The sequence below is a fragment of the Apodemus sylvaticus genome, chromosome 14 (assembly GCF_947179515.1).
Source record: "Apodemus sylvaticus chromosome 14, mApoSyl1.1, whole genome shotgun sequence".
NCBI classification, from domain to species: domain Eukaryota; kingdom Metazoa; phylum Chordata; class Mammalia; order Rodentia; family Muridae; genus Apodemus; species Apodemus sylvaticus.
The window spans coordinates 48,442,531-48,466,486 of record NC_067485.1 but is presented as its reverse complement, the minus strand read 5'-3'; the positions used below and the strand labels follow the sequence as shown (position 1 = coordinate 48,466,486).

At 40.2% G+C, this 23,956-nt stretch overlaps 1 protein-coding gene across 1 annotated transcript in view; it reads right to left on the bottom strand.

Moving 5' to 3' along the window:
- Window positions 1–23,956, bottom strand: part of Pou6f2 (POU class 6 homeobox 2) — a 487,667-nt gene that overhangs the window by 41,221 nt on the left and 422,490 nt on the right. Inside the window, exon 6 of the mRNA XM_052157000.1 lies at window positions 9,516–9,656. Within this exon, the coding sequence (XP_052012960.1) occupies window positions 9,516–9,656 (141 nt within the window). The remainder of the gene's footprint in view (window positions 1–9,515; window positions 9,657–23,956) is intronic.

Sequence of the window (23,956 nt, the reverse complement as noted above, 5' to 3'; positions counted from 1 at the left end):
TGGGAAGGCTGCCTAAAAAAATGGCTTAAAGATACAATGAAGGAAGAGGAGATGTTTTTATTCTAGGGCACCAGAGAAAAACGAGAGTGCTTAAAGGCACCTAGTAACTGATCACCCCCTCTGGTCCTGCCTTTTGCTTAAATTGAGTACATCTTGTTAGGAAAAAAGGCCACTGTTGTTCTGCCCAGAAGCCATATGGTATTAGGAGGGCAGGGGAGACATCTAAGAGTAGCATGGAGCTACTGTTAATCTTGAGAAAATAGGATTTCCCTATCATGCTCATCATGGGGGTAGTAGATTCCATGTTGCCACACTGGCCTTTCCTGCATGCACATGGTTCCATGGCAGATGTGGCCACAGGAAAAATGTGGCACAGGACATGCTCCAGGTTCACATGACTCTCTACATAAGGCCCACGTGATTAACAGCCTGCATTGTGCACATACTTTACACTATAGCTGTACAATTGTAAAAGAAGCTAAAGAAAGGTAAGTAACTGAAAACAGCCATTTTCATTGGACTCGGGAATAACTGGATGGTGTTTAAAAACATTTTCACACAAAACTTAAATATGTTCAGTGGGTCTTACTTGAGATTAGGCCGACTGAAGTGGATTAAGTATATATACACGATGTTATGGGAAGTCTCTTATAGTCAGGCACAACATTAGGTGTGTAGAAAGTTTACGCTGACAGCAGCTTTGCTCGAAGAAAAGCTGGGCTTTGAAGCAGCCAGATTTGGGTTTCCGTGTAGGCTTTTTTATTCACTGTGTGGCTCTGGAAAGCTGGATGATTTTCCTAAGCCTCCAGTCTACCCATCAGCTGTGAACTGGTCTAACAATGAAGAGTATAGTGAGCATGAAATGAAATACTGAATCTATGCGAAATGCTTACTGAAGAGTATAGTAGCAGACATGACATACTATCCAGGCCATGGACTTCATTACTACATCGTGTTCGCTGTGTGCCAGGTAGTGTTCTTGGCTCTTGAGAGACACTAAGCAGAAAGCAAGAAGCTTCCGATTGTTGTTAGAACATGTGATAGAGAGCATTGTGAGACAAAACTGAGCTTGGTTCCTGCATTTCTCACAGGGAGACTTTGGAAGCTCTCCATTCATCTGTACAACAGCCACTATATCATGCGGTAGTGGGAAAGATGACATGGTTATTTTACTACTATGTCCTTTCCCTGAAAAATGCATGGCCTGACTTTAGGTGCAATTTAAATCAATGGTTTCTTAGACACAAGAATACTGTGGTAGATATTTCTGTTTTTCTTCAAAAGTCTGACTTCACTGGAAGAGTGGGTCTCTGGGGGAAAGATCTGGAAACATGAGGTATCTTAACATGCTTAATCAATTCTAGCATTATTTTGTATTTTGAAGACTGACTGCTGTAGGGTTTCCTACTGAGCTCTCATAGACTAACATGGAAAGCATCTGTGTTGCTGGGTGTGGTGCACATCTGCTCTTCTTTGCCCATGTTTAGGAGGCCTTGTTGGGATGTTTCCTAGGTTCTGAAACTTTGAGCCTGCTTTCCTCTGGCATGATTGGTGTATCTGAGATAGACTTTTAAGTTTGTCTCACTGCTTTAGAGACTTCCCTGAAAACACTTCTTCATTTTCTTTGATGAGGAAATAAAACTGGTAAGCATATGATTAGAATACCTAGTATTTAGTTGGTAGGATATTTTTATCTTCAGGTTTCAGGTATGTATAGACACAGCTTCAGGAGTACTCTGTGAGATTCTTGTTTGGGTTTGCCCTTTGTGTTGTATAACCAATTTGCTGTAATTGGTTCCTTCCCATTAATTCCTGATTGATCAATAAATCGCTGGGGCTTATTTCTGGGCAGAGGGGATAGAAAGATGGAACTTAGAATTGAGGTGGAGTTTTGAGAGAGACCTCAGGGAGAAAAGAGAAAAGAGAGAATGAGAAGGTTACCATTATACCATTACATCTAATAGTAGATGGGCCAAGAGCACATGGCCAGGAGAAGTTCATCCTAGGGACAGGCTGATGGAACAGAAACAGCCCAGGAGACATCAGATTGGCAAATGATGGGCATTTGTGTGGTATTTAACAAATAAAAGGATTTGTATAGCTCAACCTGCCCAACATAGTGCCTACAACTTATTAATAAATTGTACTGTTTCTGTGTTGTTTACTTGAGAACTATGTGGCAAAAAGTAGTATAGAAACCCCCAACAGATATTTAGGAGTAAAAAGGGGTGTAACAACCCTCTAGAACAATAATTTCCTGCAACAGACTGTAGGGAAAATGACATTACCATTTTTTAAAACGTAGAGATTTAGGTTCTGTGTTTTTAAGTTGTTCCCATAGCACCTGGGAGAGCACCCGGGCCTTTCAGCCTGAGAAACTCAGGGTGGTTCCGGAGCACAACAGTGGGCACTGGGTTCAGATCTCAACCCAGCCACTTATCCAAGGTGCTAACCTGGGGAGTTGTGTTTCTCTGAACTCTTAGAAAGTTTGCACATCTGTATAGGTGGGACCATCAAAGCTTTCCAAGGCATCCCATGGTGCATTACTGATGGCTCCAGGTAGGAGCTCACTAGGGTAGGTAGACATACTCTCTCTCTCTCTCTCTCTCTCTCTCTCTCTCTCTCTCTCTCTCTCTCTCTCTCTCTCTCATTTCACTTGACTTAAAGGAGCATGCAGCTAAAATCCAGACAGCGCTTTCCCACAAGGGTGACTTAACTAACATGGGAGTCTGATGAACAGGGAACACACTCATTTCTTCTCACTGTTAAGCAGGGTAGCTCTGATCAGCTCCTTGGAGCTATAAATAGCATCCTCTAGCTGATTAGCTGTTTAGGATTATAGATGCTCCAGGAATTATCTAGCCTCAAAAGAATGTGCAAGTTTTATCCAGGAGTCTACAGGAGAGACTGTTTCCCTGTTTCCGTGATAACAAAGGCTTATGGATGAAGCATCAAAAGTACAACATGACAGAAGTCTGCCAGTGTCCAGAGCTAAGAAAGCAACAGATAGCTCAACATCCTGCTTTAGGTAGCAAAGACATGGTCCTCTCTTGCTAGGTCTTTGGGGTGAATATTACAAAGGTAGTTTTTACTGTGTATTACTACTGCTAACCTGCCTTACTAAACAGTGTGCGTTCTGATAGTGATGGAGGCTAAAAAGAAAGACGCCAGAAAGGCCTTTTAAAAATTCTTTAAGTTGATGGGCCTCTGGGCTGCTAAGTATATATCAGATATGGAGGAGATGAGAGGGTGGACCAAGGGAGGCTGGTGTTGGAGTGGTAGCATTGGGTGGGGAGAGCTGGAACTAGTCCTGTCACCACAGCCAAGTCCCAGAGACTGCAAAAGAACCACCTGTAGCTACCCTGTAACCCAGCCTCCATAGAATCACTGCACACCAGGGTTAAAATACATGACTTTCATCTGATTCCAGATGGACTCCATCAACTGGCCTTCTGGTTCTACCTCCAACCTGTCTTTGCAGCTTATAAAGTGCAAAGAAAGTTTGCTTTGAGACAGGCAAGCATTAGTTTGCCAGTGATTTACATGTTATGAGTCCTTGGAAAATCTTGAAACAGGTTGAGACCCCTCCTTTCTACAAAGTGGATAAGACAACAAACTGGAAGTCACAACAGCTCTGGTGGCAAGGGCAACGTCTCCTCACATGAAGGATTCCTGCTTTTAAAAAGCATTGAAAAAAAACATGGATAGTTATAAGTGAGACTTGCAGGCAGCAAGATTGTTCTAAAGCACACACGTAGATTTTATTAAGTGTTAGTTGGGGAATTAAAGGTTAAGGAAGTTTGAGCCTGCAGCCTGATAGCCTTGACTCAATAACTTCTTTGAACCCAACAGGTCACTAGAGCTCAGAATCAGTCAAGACAGCTGCACAGTGGCCCTGATGCTGAGTTTCTCCTTTGCAGAACATGTTGCAAGGCTGTGAGGGGAGCACTTAGGGAAACAGAACTGAAATGAGGCAATAAATCCCTTAACGGGGCTCGGAGGGCAGATTTGCTGTGTTAGTAGATGGGTTGGGGTGGCTGATTATTATTTTATCTTTATCACTGAGAAGCCAGGGTCATATTCTTAAAATGCTACCAACCACATGAAGATGCATTTTCTGCTCTCCAGTGAGTATTGAAAAGTTCACTAAAAAATGATAGTTGAAATATAGTTCATTCAATTACTATTACACCTTAGAACTTATTCTTGTGATGTATGCAAATGGGTTTTTGGTTTTTGTCAGACCTATATTTATGAGAAAACACATAGACATCAACTCTTAACTTTCCAGAACATATGTTTGATCCTTATTTTAAAACATTGGCTAAATAGATTCCATTAGTATAGTTTTTTTTTTTAAAAAAAATAGTGTCTTATGCTTTCTTAAATTAGTATTTTTGTGGTAAAACCAAAAGATTTGTAGAGAAATATCACAGTTTTCCACAGTGATCACCCTTGAAATGGAGAGTGGGGGGGTTGTGATTTTTGTCTGGAATTTTGGGTTTCTTTTGGAAATAAGAACAGAGGCTGGTATGGAAAATGTAAAGGTGTTTGTGTTGTTTTGGAAAAGTTATTTTCAGATGTGTTTTGTGTGTTTCACTCTAAAAGATGAAGTAAAAGACGCTTTGTGAACACCCCAGACACCCTACGGCTGGCTTGCTTGGATCTAATGGTCCCTGAATCTTATTCATAATCAGAACCACTCACTACTTCTTCCTTTTCTGCAGGACTAGAAAACTGTTTAACAGACTGAGAAGCTGTGGCTTGAAAGTACTTTAGACAGATCTCATAAGACTCTGGAGAGGACCAACAGACAGCTATCGAATTACCTATCTCTTAACCTTACAGAAGAAATTATCATTTATTATAACTTCAGTGAGTTGATCTTAGGAGTCTCATCTTTCCAATTAAATTATGTGCCAATATTCACTTCTGAAACCTGTATAGGAGGGTCATTTTCTGGGTTTTGATTTTAAAGGAATATCTATAATTTATTAAATGCCTTATCTTTTTTTTTTTTTACTGTTGGAAAAGAAATCCAGAAAATTATATAACCTATATGAGGCTGCTCTGTTGATGAATAGGAATGTTTATGTTTCTATAAAAATGTAGGTTTCCAATATGCTACTGCCCTGGAGATGTCATTCAGCTCGTGATTATAATTCAGAGGACCTCATGTGGAGTGCAGTTCTTCAACTGCACCTCTTTAGAGAGCTAAACTTAGGGTGGGACTTCCTGCCAGGGTCTAGGCACACTGTCAGAAGTACTATGCTGTCCCCACCTACCTACCATAGGGCTTGAAATGAAACTGGCCCCGAGATGTCTCACACAGGGAGGGTTGCCCTTCGTGCTGCACATCTAACAGCCTTTAGTTCACATAGAACATGGAAATTCTCTTTTTATCAAGCAAGCTTTGCTTCTATCTTTCAGTTGTATAGAAGCTTGCATATTTCTGAGTAACTTGCGTGGGCTGTGTGGGTACGTGTCTTCACCCTTTTTTGTTGTTTTAAAAAACTGATGGGAAAAGGTTACTGGGTGTAGTCACATAAACCTGTAATCTCAGCACTTGGAGTTGGAGGCAGGGGTAACCATACTTTTAAAAATGGTAACGTTGTTTAGTTGCTTTTGTGTCTTACCTGCTTGGCTATTTAAAGAACAAAGATGGGTGTCTAAGGTCACTAGCTTTCATCTCTCAAAGCTTTAGAGTGGTGGAGGACCTGATTTCATCAAGAAACAGCCATGAGCTTCAGTTAAAATGTAAAATGCTTTCCTTAACCTCAGAATAAAGTAAATTTTATTTGGTTTTACTTTTCTGTAATAATGCCAATAAGGAGATATTGCCAAAGACACAGTTTAGTAGCTGAACAAATTGATGGTAAATCTACTTGGCAGTTTCTCAAAACACTGCTAGGAGCACACATGGGAACCTTTACTCTCCACCCTCTGGAACACTGTTCCTAGAAAGGTTGAGGTGCCCTAAGATGACTTAACAACCCACTGCTGGGACTCACACAAGACCTTCATCCATGAACCAAAGAAAAATGTTCATCTTGATTAACAGACAGCATTTACTGATCTTTAGCTCTGAGACGTGACTATATGATCAACCTCATTCTACCTATTTTAAGCCAATGAGCTGGTGTCATATTCTTCCACTTTTCAGAAGAGAACTCATGGCACCAAGAGGATAAAGGAATCTGCTGGGGCTTCCTAGCTAATGAACGGCAACCTGTCTGCAGATCCCTTCCAGTCTGCCTGTACGCCACACTACTGCCTCTGCCTCAGCATACAAACAGCATGAAAAACAATGGTGATGATGCTTGTGGCATTGTTCATTAAATGTTTAGTTGTGTGCTCAAGCTCCCAGGAGGTATTTTTAAGGCACAATTTCAGTTAATTCTCATAACCAAGGGACTGTGGTCTCTCTCTCTCTCTCTCTCTCTCTCTCTCTCTCTCTCTCTCTCTCTCTCCTCTCTCTCTCTCTCTGTGTGTGTGTGTGTGTGTGTGTAGAATCCAAAAGCCAGCCTTGGGTGTCATTCATCAGGATCTGTCTACTTGCTTTTTGAGACAAGCTGTCTCACTGTGACCCAGGGTTCAGTGATTATTAAGCTAGGCTGTCCAGGAGCCAGCCAAGGGATTACAAGGGTGTGCTGTCACACCCAGATTTAACATGGATCCTGAAGAACAAATCCAGGTCCTAACTCTTGAATGTCCAGCACTTTACCAATGAGCTGTCTTCCTAGTCTAGCGCTTGGCTAGATTTTATCGTCAATATAGTATAATTAAAAAAAGGGAGGCTCAGAGGGATCAAGCATTTGTTCAGACCATATTTGTAATTAAATCCATCACCTTATTCTTTTTCTTCTTGCACAAGTATGTGACCCAGGGAGTAAAGAGAACTGTGATGATCTTGGCAGTGGAACAGCCATTGCCAATGTTCTGCTTATTTTCACCTAAAAGGAAAGTTCAAAACTCCTTAGCATCCCTGGGTGGCACGGGTACTTTGTGATTTTAGATTGCTGTGTCTGTTAAATTGATAACTCTAGTGATCACTCTCTGTCCTTTGAATTAATAGTTAGGACAAGGCAAAGTAAGAAAAGTATGAAAATAAAGGAACATTTTCTCTTATGATTAGAGGCTGGGGTGGGGGTGGAGACAAAAGGACAGAAAGGGTTATGAGTAGGTTTGGGTAAGCTAAGCCTTGGAAACTAGATAGAATTGGTACCTAAAGTTAACCGTTATAGGCTTGAAGGCTCATTTATATCTCTTAAATCATGTCTTTGGTTCACAGGGTGTAGAAAGGATCTTAGGAAGTAAGGGCAAGGATAAACACTTTGGGTGACAATGCCCCTACTTAATGATTTCTGTGTGGAACAAACCTCATCTGTCCATATAACTATCAATTAGTCCTGATTCTCAAACTTAGGTTTAACTTTAGCATTAATCCATTAATCTTGGATACACTTCTAAATACAAAAGAGGATAGGTGCCAAGAGCTCCCAATAAGTGAGTTTCTAAGTATTCAAAGAGTTTTCTTTTCTTGTCTCCTAGGGAAGTCTCTGTGGATACTTTTAAGAAGCTAAAATGGACTGAGTATGGCAGATGTAGGTGGCAGGATATGTTAATCAAGGTGAATTGTACTAACCTGGTTCCAATTGTACTATCCTGGTTTTGCTTTTAAGGTACTAGATGTTCACTTTAGGGTATATATTTGCTATAAATACAAATAAACTACACAACTTGTAAAATAACAATAAAAAACACTATATAATTAACTATGATTCATTGTCTACATAATCTTATGAGTATTCAACTTCGTATTCTTGCTGACTGTGACAGAGATTCCAGGAATTAGGGTGACAAAAGTGGAAATTCTCAGTTTCCTTAAGAAATTTCCACTGGTTAATCAGCTCCAAAAGCATTTGAAAAGAAAGCATCAAGTAGTCCATTGCAAGTCTTAAAGCACTTCTTTTTGTGGGGAGCATAATAGTACATTCATTTGGCTGGCAGAACAGAAAAATCAGAGGGAAATGTCTCTCTGTAGATAGATTTGGTTTTGCTCTTCAACTCTTAAAATTTACATCTTGAGGTTGCTTTATTTCTGGGTGTAACTCTAGGAAGCTGCTTCCAGCATGGGCCTGAAGTATGTGTGAGTTATAGATATTAAAACCAACTTTTCCTCCACCCCAATACCCACAGCCTTCCAGAAATCTTAATATGCTTTTGAGAGCCTCCACTTAGAGCTGGCTGCATAAAATGATCTTTTGATGAAAAGGAATTGGAACAAGGGTTAAAGCAGACATTGAAAGGTTACTGTAGAGGGCACAGTGTTCATACACCCCTCCTTTAATATGTGTGGTGTGCACCTGTGATAAGATGATTCATTACATGGGGCCTCTCTTTGACAAGCTCCATCGTTCAGCCCTCGGGCCTCTGATGGGACAATCCTACACCCGCCCAGGAAATATAACAAGGTCAGCTTTTTCTTTTCCTGGGCTGTAGGTAGAGATGCTTTAGTTTGTAACGCATCTTTCTTTGCTGCTTATGTAAAATAAAAAAAAAACAAAACAAGAGTTTAAGACACTGAGATTCCTGCTTTTGTAAAGCAGCTGTGTATGGCAGGGAGGTATGTAAACACACTGCCTGGTAAAGCAAGGATGCTCTCCGTGTGTTTGATGATCATAAATGGCCATGCTGGAAAACTGAGGTCACTCATCACCCAGCCCGGGCTCTGGCTTTCCATTGGAGGGCACCCTGCCATCACCAGCTTCAACTCTGCCCTGCATTTTTACGCACCTTTTAGGGTTATTGATGACTGAAGTTCTGTCATATGTGAACATGACATGGACACATGAGCCTTGTAGGAGAATAGGTCTCTTGTGACATGGGGAAGGCTTAGTGGACCCGACAGATTAGTGATAATCAACAGGCATGCAAGAGACCTTCTGAGTCCCCAAAAACCAGCTAGAGTGCCAGGGGTCGAATGGCAGTTGGCATCTAAATTCCCCCACCACAGACTCACTTTTTGTCTTTGAATACAACTTGCATTAGCTTCGCACACATACAGAATATGGCTTTACTGAGGTTGGTTTAGATATATCGGAGAAACCAGCAAAAGATACTAGTTTCCCCCATTAATGTCAGAAATTTTTAAGTGAAAAATAAAAAAGCAAAGCAAGGTTTTCTTTGAAAAATTTAGTTTTCGATTGTTTTTGTCAAAGAATGTCCCGATAGTGAGAAGGGAGAAATTCTTTAACCCAGGCCACAATACTAGTCATCTCACAAAACAAAAACAACATAAAACCTTGACATTTTAGGGGAAAGAAAGAAAAATCTCGCCTCTAAAATATAGAAACACTTCCCCACCCCTCTCCTATTCTTGACATTGCTAGTAAACATTATTTATTTGCCTCAAATAGATGCAGCTACATATCACTGTCATGCAAAAGAAATTCATTTCCTTTCCGAGTTCAATCTGCTGTAAAAATTCACTCTTCCTCCCATCTCCCACTCACCTGTCCTTGTGCATTAGTAACTAGTTGACCTGTGACCCCCTGAAGGCTGGAGAGGGCATTGCCAAAGGCCTGTGAGCTTGCTATGGAGCCCATAGCTGCTGCAGCAGCGGCGGCCTGACTTGCTAGAGGATTATTAACCAGCTGCAAAGAAAGAAAAGATCAGGGTGAAAACCACCACGTGGCAGGGTATCCACACAGCTACACAACATTCCCTCCAGCTTGCTCATGCAAAGGGCCCCAGAACCCACTGCAGGGTCCCAGTAAGAGACTGAAAACTGACCAGAGGAAGTCAGGGACAACGTGGGGGGGCTTAGCTGAGGGACATCCTAGGAAGGAAAGAGCTTGAATTTGGGGGGTGGGTATCACAGAATAAAATTCTAAGGAAATGTCAGCCTTTCTTGAAATCGTCATGTGAAACAGGATGGGTGGAGGAAGTTGATGTTCCCAGGTTTCTGTGTGGATGTGTCTTTCCCATGTATGAATCACAGCTTCTTTTCGGGTTATCTGTGAGGGGCAGGTTTCCCACCTCACTTTCATTGCAGGTTCAAAGTATCTAAAATCAGTGAAATGATGGTTCAGCTCCTGCATCCTCAGAGAGCAAGCGGCTCTGTGGTTGGGACACTTGGGGCTTATTTTGAGGAGAGATTCAAAGTCACTGGTGAATGGTCAGGTTGACAATGACTTCCTGTTTTATCTAACATGTGGCCTCTTTCCTGCAACAAACATGTAGCAGGAAGAAATAAACAGAAGGGAGAGAGACCAGCACAGGGAGGTGGCTATGGCTGCCAAATTCTGTTTTTCCGTGGAGACCAATTCAATATTCTTTCTCCTGCCAATTTTCCACACCGCAGGTTTTCAGGCCTTCTGACCATGAGGCAGAAGGGTGGCATGAACTGAAATCTGCATTTAGGTTAATGACTAGATATAAATTCAAGAAACATTTAAACTATTTTCACAGTATTGGTTTTGATACATGAATTTCATTTGTATTTATTCTAGGGTGTTATTTTTCCCCCTCTGTACAGTTTCTCTCAACTTCAACAACTGTGTATAATAATGCATTTTCCATCACCACGTTCCACATCCATGCAACTCCTGCATTTTAGCAGAGACCTGCCAAGGCTAGGACATGGGGGAGGAGAATTAGTTGTATTCAGTGAAAGTCTTGGCTCGTCTAGAGCTCCTCTTTTATTAGTATTATCTGTATTATTTCTACTTTTTATAACATTCTTTATTCTTCTCTTCACTCTCTGTTCTCCCCTTTCTCCTCCTCTTCTTTTTCTTTCTTTTCCTTTCAGAAAATATCTAGTGTCTTTATTGTTTTGGGGATTTTCCCAGGGTTTACATCATCTGAGTTGCTGAACAATACACCAGTGTCTTAGACATAGAGTTCTCAGTTTCCATTACAGAATTCACTTATCTAATGAGTAAAGAAATAATAATGAGGGGAAGGAAAGGGGTTTTAATGTATTTCCTTATTTTCTCTTATCTCAATGGCAGCACATTGTTTTAGAAAGAAAAATACACTTTAAACTCATTACTTTGTCTTTTGTCATTATCTTTTTCCTAAGAAAAAGTGACTATTTTAAGTATAAAAAAATTACCATTCTTTGGCCTAGTGAGAAACCCTGTTTTATAAAAGATTAGTAGCCTTGATCTTGGTGTTTGGTGTATGTCTATAGCACGACTCTGACTGGGAAGAGGGACATGTTAAGAGAACACCCTTCACAATAGTCACAAATAACATAAAATACCGTGATGTGACTCTAAGCCAGTGAAAGAACTGTATGATAAGAACTTCAAGTCTCTGAAGAAAGAAATCAAAGATATCAGAAGATGAAAAGATTTCCCTTGCTCACGGATTGGCAGGATTAATATAGTAGTAAAAATGGCCATCTTGCTAAAAGCAATCTACAAATTCAGTGCAATCAACATCAAAATTCCAACTCAATTCTTCATAGAGTTAGAGAGAGCAACTTGAAAATTCATCTGGAATAACAAAAACAAAAAAACAAAATAACAAAAAACAAAAAACAACCCCCCCCCCCAAAAAAAACCAGGATAACTAAAACTATTCTCAACAATAAAAGAACTTTGGGGAATCACCATCCCTGTCCTCAAGCTGTACTACAGAGCAATAGTGATAAAACAATCTGCATGGTATTGGTACAGGTACAGGCAAGTAGATCAATGGAATAGAACTGAACACCCAGAAATGAACCCACACACCCATGGTCACTTGATCTTTGACAAAGAAGCTAAAACCATCCAGTGGAAAAAAAGACAGCATTTTCAACAAATGGTACTGGTTCAACTAAAGGTTAGCATGTAGAAGAATGCAAATCGATCCATTCTTATCTCCTTGTACAAAGCTCACATCCAAGTGGATCAAAGACCTCTACATAAAACCAGATACACTAAAATTAATAGAAAAGAAAGTGGGGAAGAGGCTCGAGCACATGGGCACAGTGGAAATTTCCTGAATAGAACAACATCTTATGCTCTAGGATCAGGAATTGACAAATGGGACCTCAAAATTGTAAAGCTTCTGTAAAGCAAAGGATACTGTCAATAGAACAAAATGGCAACCAACAGATTGGGAAAGGATCTTTATCAGCCCTACATCAGAGAGAGGGCTAATATCCAATATATACAAATAACTCAAGAAGTTAGACTCCAGAGAAACAAGTAACAGTACAGACCTAAACAAAGAATTCTCAACTGAGGAATACTGAATGGCTAAGAAGCACCTAAAGAAATGTTCAACATCCTTAGTCATCAGGGAAATGCAAATCAAAAACAATCCCAAGATTCTACCTCACACCAGTCAGAATGGCTAAGATCAAAAACTCAGGTGACAGCAAATGCTAGCAAAGACGTGGAGAAAGAGTAATACTCCTCCATTGTTGGTAAGATTGCAAGCTGGTACAACCAATCTGGAAATAATTTTGGCAATTCCTCAAAAATATTGGATATAGTACTACCTGAGGACCCAGATATACCACTCTTGGGCATATACCCAGAAGATTCTCCAACATGTAATAAGGACACATGCTCCACTATGTTCACAACAGTCTTATTTATAATAGAAGCTAGAAAGAACCCAGATAACCCTCAACAGAGGAGTGAATACAGAAAATGTGGTACATTTACACAATGGAGTACTACTCAGCTGTTAAAGACAATGAATTCATGAAATTCTTGGGCAAATGGATGGAACTAGAAAATATCATCCTGAGTGAGGTAACCCAATCACAAAAGAACACACATGGTATGCGCTCACTGAGAAGTGGGTATTATCCCAGAAGCTAGAATACCCAAGGTAGAATTCTCAGACCACATGAAGCTCAAGAAGAAGGAAGACCAAAGTGTGGATACTTTGGTCCTTCTTAGAAGGGGGAACAAAATACCCATGGGAAGAGATACAGTGATAAAGTGTGGAGTAAAAACTGAAGGAAAGGCCATCTAGAGACTGCCCTACTGGATATACAGTCACCAAGCCCAGACATTATTGTGGATGCCACGAAGTGCTTACTGACTGGAGCCTGATAGAGCTGTCTCCTGAGAGGCTCTGCCAATGCCTGACAAATACAGAGGTGGATGCTCACAGCCAACCATTGGGCTGAGTATGGGGTCCCCAATGGAGGAGCTTGAGAAAGGACTTGAGCTGAAGGGGTTTGCATATGAACCAACCACTATCCTGAGAGCTCCCAGGGACTAAACCTGAGTACATATGGAGGGACCTACGGCTCCAGCTGCATATGCAGCAGAGGATAGCCTTGTCAGATATCAATGGGAGGAAAGGCCGTTGGTCCTGAGAAGGCTCAATACCCCAGTGTAGGGGAATTCCAGTATAGGAAATTGGGAGTGGGTTGGTTGGTGAGCAGGGGAAGGGGGGAGGGGAGGGGTGTTTTCAGAGGGAAAACCAGGAAAGGGGACAACATTTGAAATGTAAATAAAGAAAATATCTAATAAAAAAGAAAATACTCCTTGCTTTAGTTTGAATGCCCACAATGGATGGTCCACAGTGTGCTCTTGGGGCACAGAGCCCGTTGGCATTCCATTCTGAGCTCATGTGAGACTTGGCTTATAATTGTTTTTATGCACAAAGCTGAAATCATAACAAAATTTCTGGAGTCATAAGATAAACAAGCCCTAAAGAATGATTAATTTATGTCCAATTTGGTTTTAGTTTTGAAAAGACAGTTTTGTCTACAGTTGTGAGTGTATACTTAGTTAACATTGTCTATTTAATGAAGATCCTATAGTACTTCTATGATATCTTCTAGGTCAACCAAGATATCACTTAGGAAATGGTGAACTGAGCCATCAAAGTAGCACAGTAATAGAAACTGAGACCTCTCTATGTCTAAGATAATGATGTATTATTCAGCAGTAGTCAACTATATTTTCTGCAAAATCAGATACGGCACAAAAAAGCTCATTTTGAAAATAAAGCAAAAACAATTACTTAAAAAGACTTCTGAGTATTCTATTTAAGGGTTAGAAACAAGTAATGGGTGTTTTAGAAGATGACTCAACTACCACAAAAGGTTTTTTTTTTTTTCTTATATTATTTCTTCTGTAGCCTGGTCCTATGATTTCATTGTCCTTATGCCATGCGTGTGTACACATGGGTGTGGGGCTTGCATTCATTACCTCTCCATTTTAAAGGAGAGACTGCCAACTTGGATTTTTTTTTTTTTTTTGTTATTTTTTGCAGAGCTAATCCAGGGCCTTGCATACTTTTACAAGTGCTTTCCCACTGAGCTATATCCCCCTAGCCTTGGATGGCTCTTATATCTGCAGATGGCTTCTTGCTTTGTCTTTGTGGATAGTACCTGTTCTATAGAGAAGTCTGGCAGGCCTTGCTCTACAGGTAGAATACACACTCCCAATGTGGCTGTTGTGATACAAGCCAGTGTAAGAGCCACCTGGATAGTGATCATAGTGGACACAGTTTCATGAAATACTTCTTGGCTCTTCTGTTGGGCAGGGAGCACTGCCGTTAAGATACGTGGCAGGGGTGGGAGTGGGAATGGCCATCACCTCAGGCCATGTCACTCTGTGCTGTCCATAGTCATGTCGCATTAACAATGCTCCGATCACTATGTGTTCTTGACTGGAGACTCAGGCTAGATTTGGACAGCTGTTAGCCCACGCACAATAAATGCATATAATGAGCACAGTACTGTCTAAAGCCAACTGGGCATTTGGAAATGGCTGCCAAGTTTATGCCTTCATATCTTTCATTGCCAGCATGCCTACCAGGAAAAAGGAAGCCTGGAAGAAATCTGACAGTATTACATGGTGTGTTTTCAACAGATCAGTTCAAGACATGCTGATTCTAGTGTGTTGTTACTATAAACATAGGAGGTCTCTGAGTAAGGATTTGTGGCAGATAAGAGTTTTGATGTTATATCCTGAGCACATCAAGTGTGGCTATAGGATCTACAGCTGGTCTAACCTACTCACCGAAATGCCCACTTTTGAAGACATTTCATTTTCTAGAATTTTAGAGAATAAAATATCAAAATAAGTTTAAATATAGTTTTACCTCTGACATAGGGTACCAAACCCCACCTTTCCCTTGCTCAAAAAGAAGAGTCAGGCTGCAAAACCAGATGGGCTCAGTAGATGCAAAAATCTCATACCTCATTTTTTCCTGGATAAAATAGGTGGGAAAATGACAGCACTCAACTCACTTTCATTTCGGTCAAATGAAAGTGTGCAGATAAAAGCATTAGACATACAACCATAGCTCACATTCTTAAGAGGTACTGACTAAGCTCTCACAGGTCACACAGCACAGAACCTTCTCACCTTAGAAATAATATGACAATTGTCCTGCTTTTACATACAGTTTCTTTAGATTTTTCTGCTTGATTATTTTTGGCAACATGTTCCCCTGTAACCCAGGATGGTCTCCAACTTGAGATTATCCTGTCTTAGCCTTCCTAGTGCTGTGGTTATAGGCATGTATTACTATACCCGGCTCTGTCATTCTTAAAAGGTAGCTTAGGGAAGCTACTAGCCAACTGACATGGTAACTACATGAATTCTGTAATTGTACAGAATATAAGAGTGGAAGGTATATAAAACAAGTAAAATAGATGCATATCATAAGAAGGTATGCAAAACGAAAAAGAATTTGAAACAGTTGTCACCTGTTTGTCTCACCTCTCCTTTGTATCAGTAGAGACAGTCGGGCTTTACTTCTGGGACCAGGAGTGACAGGCGACAGTGAAGTCGGAGAAGGCATGGCTTTCTTTCTTGTGCATTACCCTTAGATTTCGTTTATAATGTTTTAAAATTCTCTTCAAGTGCTCATTTTATAATTTAATTCCTAGCTCACGTCAAAACATTTCGAAGTAGTTTATTTTACAGTTGCTTGTTAGACAGTGAAGGGATGCCGTATAAAAGGATTAGAGAAAAATAGCCTTTGGTGTTTACAATGATCTCTCTGTCTCCCCTTCCCTCTCTCCCTCCCCACTGTCTATTTCTGAAGGGCTTCATGTAACCCAGGATGATCCCAAATTTCCATGTATCTAGTGAACTCCTGATCCTCCTTGCCTCTACCTGTAATTATTTATTTCTGTGTTCATATATCAATGTGACTATTGGGTAACTGATATCAGGAGAACAAGTCCACATATCCAAATCAATGTTTTGTAAATTTCTTTGCTGTTTATGAACACTAAATTACGATAAAAAATTAACAAAGTCTTTCAAAGAGCAGTCTTCAGGAGTGTCATGTCACCTACAGATTTCACCATAACAGATGCCGTCACAGGACAGAACAACATTTTTAATTTAAGTGTTTTTCTGAGACTCCTATCTTGCATCATGGTAAAAGATTCAAGTTTCTTGAAGTTGGATATCAACAGTCATAACATTTTAAAAGAATCCTTGCTGATTAAATTACAATAGTAAAACTCGTTTGCGTAAGTAGGTCAGCACAATGAGGCCGTTTAGCTGTGACATGATATTCAATGTTTATGCCTATTTCCTAAGAGGTCTTTCTGGATGTATAGGCTCAAAGCCTTCCTGGTGCATAATTGCAGGTGATCTATGGTTTTGTCATTCTCTATGAGACACATGGATTTTACAGAGCATGAGTTTAGTACTAGTTCTTTTTGCTGCTAAATCTTTAACATCTGGATGTGTGGTCCCATTGCATTTTAAGTGAGGAATTGAGATGTGCACAACTGACCCTCATTTAAGGGCCAGTGATTCTCAAAAGCGGTTTATGAATAGTTGGGAAAACAGTGCAGCTTTTCGTTCATTTACATACATTAAGACCTTGGCTTTTCCTCTACCTATAGGCAGGAAAGAAGCATGTCTGTTGTGTCTTTGAGACACTTTAACCATACTGGCACTTCTGCTCCTTAACATTTCTTTTGGGTGATCAAGGGAAGAGACATGTTGGAACGGTGGCTCTGTCCCTCTTAATGAGATACTTCACATATGGATTATGCTGGGAGGCTCCCCCCATCTATGATTATCACTGTGTGTGCGACCCTTAGAACAGTTGGAAAACAGATTCAAGTGTTTAATACTGAGCTGATTCTCAGCTCTCTGACTTCCTGCTCTTTTGCAGAGATGGCTCTGTGTTAAATGCTGTCTGTCTATTCAGCATCTGTGAAACAATGGTCTCCGGTGACCTTTAGGGCTGAGGTCATCTGAGGCACTTCAGTATCCTAATTAATCTTATTTTAATGGCAAACTGACAAGGAGAACATCATCTTTTTTTTAAACACAGAGCAATATTGTTAGAAAATAATGCAATGTGTTTGCTGGATTCCCTAGCAATGGACCAGGAAGAAGAGAGCCCCGATCCTGCAGGGTTCTAGAGTATGAGTGGGGGCATCAGTATGAGGAATCTGGAGCTTCATCTTTCATAGTTGACAGTCATCATTATCCAGCAACCTGTGGGTAACTGAGGACTGGAACCCTCCAGGTGTGGTTGGCTCTGGACTCATGAGGAAAAACTGATTCTGTTGCCCAAGGAAGCCCTGAGGAGTGATAGTTACTGAAGCAGAACTGTGGGGACAAGTGGAATTACAATTGATCTCATTAGAGATTTTGTGACCTAATATGTACACCATGGTTGTCATCCCCTTTAATTATCATAGAGCTCTTAGATCCTTGGAATTTCTGAGTGTTAGAGTAGGTGAAGAGCTGAGTATTACTTATGATATGCTCATAACTCACTTAAGCTGGCTGTGGAAGTTGGAGGCTAGTTGCCAGAAGAGCCATCAAACTAAACTGGTAGAGGCTTAGAAATTCGAGTTCACCCCTGCTCTCTAGAGATTGAAGAGGGCCCAAGAAGTTTCCCGTTGATTTCAGAGGTTTAGTCCTGTGTATAATGGTGTTGGTGAGTTCCTGTGCTGTGAGGGAGGGTACTGTGCCCCAAACCATCTAGAAACAGAAGCTCCTGCACTCAGGACCCTCTGAATCTTGCCCTCTGTACCCCCCCTCCAATCTACAGCAGTTTCTCTCAACCTTCTTAAGGCTGTGACCCTTAATGCAGTTTCTCAGGTTGTGCTAATCCCCAACCATAAAATTCTTTTGTTGTTACTTCATAACTGTAATTTTGCTATTGTTATGAATCATAATATAAATGATATGTAGTGTATCTGATATGTGGCCCCCAAAGGGGTCAATGACTCTCAGGTTGGGAACCACTGATTTAATTGTTCATTTGTGTCCTTTCTAATACCTCTCATTACAAACTAATAAGCATATTTCCCTGTGTTCTGTGAGTTATAATACCAAGTTCATGTACAAGAAGAGGGCTGATGGGAAACTATGAGTTATAGCCAAAGTAAACAGAAGCCAGCAGAGCCTAGGGATCCCGTACCTACTGTTGACATATTTAACATGGATGTATGTTGAGGGGGATTGATCTTATGAGGTTACAAGCCTTTTACTTGTGAGGCCTTCCTAACTCCAGATAATTAGCCTCAAAATTGAATTAAATTGTTGAATCTATGGTTGGTGTTCACAGAGAATTGGAGAATTGCTTGGTATAGGGAAAACAGCCAAGTACATTGCTTGGCAGAAATATGTCAATAAGCAATTGTCTTTTAAAAAATTATGTGTATTCTATAATTACAGATATCACATACAACTTTGTGCTTATTAATTTCTTCACCCTACAAGCACTTACTCAATACCCAATATGGTTAGGGCACAGTATGGCAATGGATGACAGACTGACATGTTCCCTATCTAGTGGGGCTTATAGTCAAATGGGAAGAAACTTGGTAGTAAAGGAAGTGATGTAAGAAAAGCCACCCAGTCATTGGCTTCCAATCTTGGAGGGGTGACAATAGAGTGGAAGCAGTGAGAGCAGATGGGTGGATTCCAAGACAGCTTAGCAGCTGTGATCTGTGTACTTGGACATCTTCAGAATTGTACAGAAATGGGACTGGCAATTCATGGGCCATTCTGGGACTAAACTCTGAAGCTGCTCTTAGGTAGCTGTGTTTCAGTCTCTCCAACTTTAGTGAAAAACAACCACGACTCAAGGCTGATAGTGCAGTCTAGTGATAGAGCATGTGCTTGGCATACTTGAAGTCCTGGATTCAAGCCTTAGTACCACATGCATGCAAAACCATGAAACAAAACAACAAAAACTAACCATTTTTATGAACCAGTTTGTGAAACATAGTAGAAGAGTTCCTGGCATAGAGTAGTAAGCCCTTGTAAGCCTTACTGTAATAATTGTATCCATTCTCTTAAAGGCATACAGTGTTTTAGGACTAAGTATCTTCACACAGTCACAATATCCTGGGTAGCTGATTGGCCACTTTTCATATTTTAACATGTCCAAAGGGTTTGCATTTTGTTATCTTTCCTTGCTGTGCACACATTTCTTTTTCTCCTGAGCACTTTTTTTTTTTTTTTAGAAATTTAAGCACTTTTTATTTTCTGCTTTATTTCAATAATTAACAACCCCCCAAATATACATGGCATATGGCTTAAGTGCAAACAGTCCTATTAAATACCAAATATATTCATTTAAAAATATAGCTAGTTTTTTTATTCGATATATTTTTTATTTACATTTCAAATGATTTCCCCTTTTCTGCCCCCCCCCACTCCCCGAAAGTCACATAAGCCTCCTTCCCTCCCCCTGTTCTCTCATCCACCCCTTCCCACTTCCCTGTTCTGGTTTTGCCTTATACTGCTACATTGAGTCTTTCCAGAACCAGGGGCCACTCCTCCGTTCTTCTTGTACCTCATTTGATGTGTGGATTATGTTTTGGGTATTCCAATTTTCTAGGCTAATATCCACTTATAAGTGAGTGCATACCATGATTGATCTTTTGAGACTGGGTTACCTCACTTAGGATGATGTTCTCCAGCTCCATCCATTTGTCTAAGAATTTCATGAATTCATTGTTTCTAATGGCTGAATAGTACTCCATTGTGTGTATATATACCACATATTTTGCATCCGTTCTTCTATTGAGGGATACTTGGGTTCTTTCCAGCTTCTGGCAATTATAAATAGGGCTGCTATGAACATGGTGAAGCATGTATCCTTATTACATGCTGGGGAATCCTCTGGGTATATGCCCAGGAGTGGTATAGCAGGATCCTTCGGAAGTGACCTGCCCAGTTTTTTGAGGAGCCGCCAGACTGATTTCCAGAGTGGTTGTACCAATTTGCAACCCCACCAGCAGTGGAGGAGTGTTCCTCTTTCTCCACATCCTCTCCAACACCTGCTGTCTCCTGAATTTTTAATCTTAGCCATTCTGACTGGTGAAAGGTGAAATCTCAGGGTTGTTTTGATTTGCATTTCCCTAATGACTAATGAAGCTGAGCATTTTTTAAGATGCTTCTCAGCCATCCGAAGTTCTTCAGGTAAAAATTCTTTGTTTAGCTCTGTACCCCATTTTTTAATAGGGTTATTTGGTTTTCTGGGGTCTAACTTCTTGAGTTCTTTGTATATATTGGATATTAGCCCTCTATCTGATGTAGGGTTGGTGAAGATCTTTTCCCAATTTGTTGGTTGCCGATTTGTCCTTTTGATGGCACTCTTTAGAGACACTTTCCTTAATTATAGTTATATAAGGTGTACTTCTTACTGGTAAAGAGTCAGGCCAAAACCATCAGAAGGAAATGAAACTGCCCAGATTTATTGAAAAAACAATCCAGGATGGAAGGGTGCTGGGTATGGAAGACAGGCCCTGGGTAGGTGCTTGAAGACACGGGGTGGCAAACTGATGTGGCTCACAATGTATTCTGCTCTAATATGTAGCTATATTTTCCCCATAATAATATTTCTCAGAGATCCCTTTTGTGATAGTTCACTGGATTTAGAATCATCATGAAAATACACTTCTGGGAGTTTTCTGTGAGGATGTTTCTAGAAAGGTTTAACTGAGGAGGGACTCCTGAGTGTAGGTGAGGAGGTAATCCCATGGACTAGAGACCTGGACTGTAAGGGTCAAAGGAGAGAGGTGGCTGAGCACAGGCTAGAATCTCCCTGTGTTTTGACTGCAGACTCAATGTTATTCGCTGTCTCATGCTCCTGCTGCGATGGCATCTCCACCACAATGGGCTGTGTCCTCAAACTGTGAGCTAGAACAGAGGCTAAAGGCTTTCTTCTTGAAGTTGCTTGTCTTGAGCACATTTCTACAATGATGAGGAAAAAACTGAACTCACTGTTCTGTTGTCTGTCCAGTGCTGTCACTTCACAAGACTCAGCAAAGGCTATGCAGGTATTTGACGGCTCTCTTTCTTTCCCTCTCTAAACTCCCTGTAGTAAATTTTGGTTCATGGCTAGATTTTCAGTTTCTTTCACAATGAAAGACTATCAGAGGTCCCAGATAGACATTTTTTGAATAAGTATGCAAATGAATGTAGGAAAAAATCTTTCTCGGGTACAAAACTTTTGAGGGAAGTGAATCCTTCAATCTTTACCAAAAAAAAGTGTATGTACATTTTTCCTTTTAAAAACACTCTAAACTCTCTGACTTCACATTACATCAATAATCCTCAGCTTTAGGTGAGGAGTGAAAGGCCAGAAACTTCTTAGTCTCTAGGTGGAAATTCATCAAGTAAATTAGGGTCAAGAAATGCAGTTATACAGGCACATACCTACAAGGCTATAATGGCCTTGAATGATCTTTCTGACCATAGTTGATCATACTCCAGGATGGAAAATTCAATGATGATGGCGTGTAAAGATGAAGATGTAGCTTTTCTTTGAACATCATGGATAGAAAGCTGTATGGGATCTCTTAGACACGGAAAGCCTAGAAATGGTGTAGAGGACTGGACAAAGGGCTTAATCTTGATTTGAGATTACAGTTGTGTGTTTCATAATGATATTTCAGCTAGTGATGGACTGCATATGGAGTTGTAGTCATATAAGACCACAAGGGAAGTGATGCATTTCTATTGCTTGGTGATGTTGGAGTTGCCATATTGCCACATCACAATATATTACTTATATTTTGTGTTGGTATTAGCTAATGACCAATCATAAGAATGTATAGTAATCACATAAGCATGTAATACTTCATAATGCTAACAATTGACTGTGCTGCTGATTTATGCATTTACTGTATAATACTTTGTATTGTTATTCTTTGTATTGTTATTATAGAGGGTACTCTTTTCAGTTATGCAGGAATTTTACTGTAAAATAGCATGCCGTGTTACGTGGGCAGCAAGCACATCCATTTCTGCTTATTGTGTCCCTTGATTGCATCACACAGATACAGTCAGTAATTGACCTATGCTATCCAGGTACATTTGTAATATTGCATGGTGGGTGATAAAATGGCTCTGAAAATATATGCCTTTCAGTAAGCCACTCCTGACTCTATTTGGGCACTGAAAGTTAAGGTAGTAGAGAATGTGGCCTTTGGGTCTCTCTCTCTCTCTCTCTCTCTCTCTCTCTCTCTCTCTCTCTCTCTCTCTCCTTCCTTCTTTCTTTCTCTCTCTCCTTCCTTCTTTCTTTCTTTCTCTCTCTTTCTTTCTCTCTTTCTCTCTCTTTCTTTTTCTTTCTCTCTCTTTCTTTTTCTTTCTCTCTCTTTCTTTCTTTCTTTTTCTTTCTCTCTTTCTTTCTTTCTCTCTCTCTTTCTTTCTCTTTCTTTCTTTCTTTCTTTCTTTCTTTCTTTCTTTCTTTCTTTCTTTCTTTCTTTCTTTCTTTCTTTCTTTCTTCCTTCCTTCCTTCCTTCCTTCCTTCCTTCCTCCCTCCCTCCTTCCCCCCTCTCTTTCTTTCTTTCTTTCTTTCTTTCTTTCTTTCTTTCTTTCTTTCTTTCTTTCTTTCTTTCTTTCTTTCTTTCTTTCTTTCTTTCTTTCTTTCTTTCTTTCTTTCTTTCTTTCTTTCTGTCTTTGTGGTTTGCTGGATAGCCTTGAGCTGGATGGGTTTTAGGGAGTGTCAGAGCACTTGGGCATAAAAATAGTCTGTGGCTTCACAGCAGTCAGTGAGTGAGTCAAGAGTGAAGCTCAGTAGAGCTGGCTTTACTAAAGCTGGGCATCACTGAAGATGGACAGAGCAGGCTCTCCCAGAGTGAACGTGGGTATCTTAGCGAGTTTTCTAGAATCATACTGGGGAGGCAGCTAGGTGCTGTATGGAGTCTGAGTCCAGGTTATGAAGATACTAGATGAAGAAGGCTCTGGGTCAGGCTGACATGCTGTAATTATGTGGCAAGCTATTAGAAAGCTCTTCAAAGGCATGTGCTTTTCTGTTGTTTTTATAGTTAATTTCAGCTTTGAGGCAAGAAGCAGGCAGGGGTTCACCTCCATGCAATTCACTCACTTGATTTTATAAAAGAGAGGTCATCATGATGTGAAGGTACCAACCCTAAATCAGATTTTATCCAAGTGATATGCAGACAGATACAATGTTACTAAAACCCTACACATCTCATTTCCTTTTCTCTCTGGTTCTCCATCTAATAACCTGAAAATCCATCTCTTTATGGAACTTCATGCTATTTTCTTACTTACATACAAAATGCTACTTTTACCAATTGCCTCTTGTCATGGCACATTAGTTACGTGAATTTGTTGATATTACAGAATCATTCAACCTGCATTTCTTATTTTCTTATTCACCTTAAACAAATAATTGGGATACTCCTGTGATGATAAAAGGAAAATACTTTTTAAAAAGAGATACTTTTAGAAAACAATAAATTGTTGCTGTGGTACAGCAGTTAGTATTGTTCCAGTTTCTAGCAATGGAAAAATTTATTACATTCTTTATCTGCCCAATCCTAAGGTGCTATGTGGTGCATAGGAAAGACAAGAAAGAAAGAAGGACCAATAGGAAGCTAGGGACAGTTTCTGCCTTTAGGAAGCATCACAGGTGTGTCATACATTAAATTCTTCAGGTGACAGTAATACAGGCTCTATACCAGAGCTCAAGGATAAAAACATCAAGGATAAAAACACAAAGGAGACAGAGCATT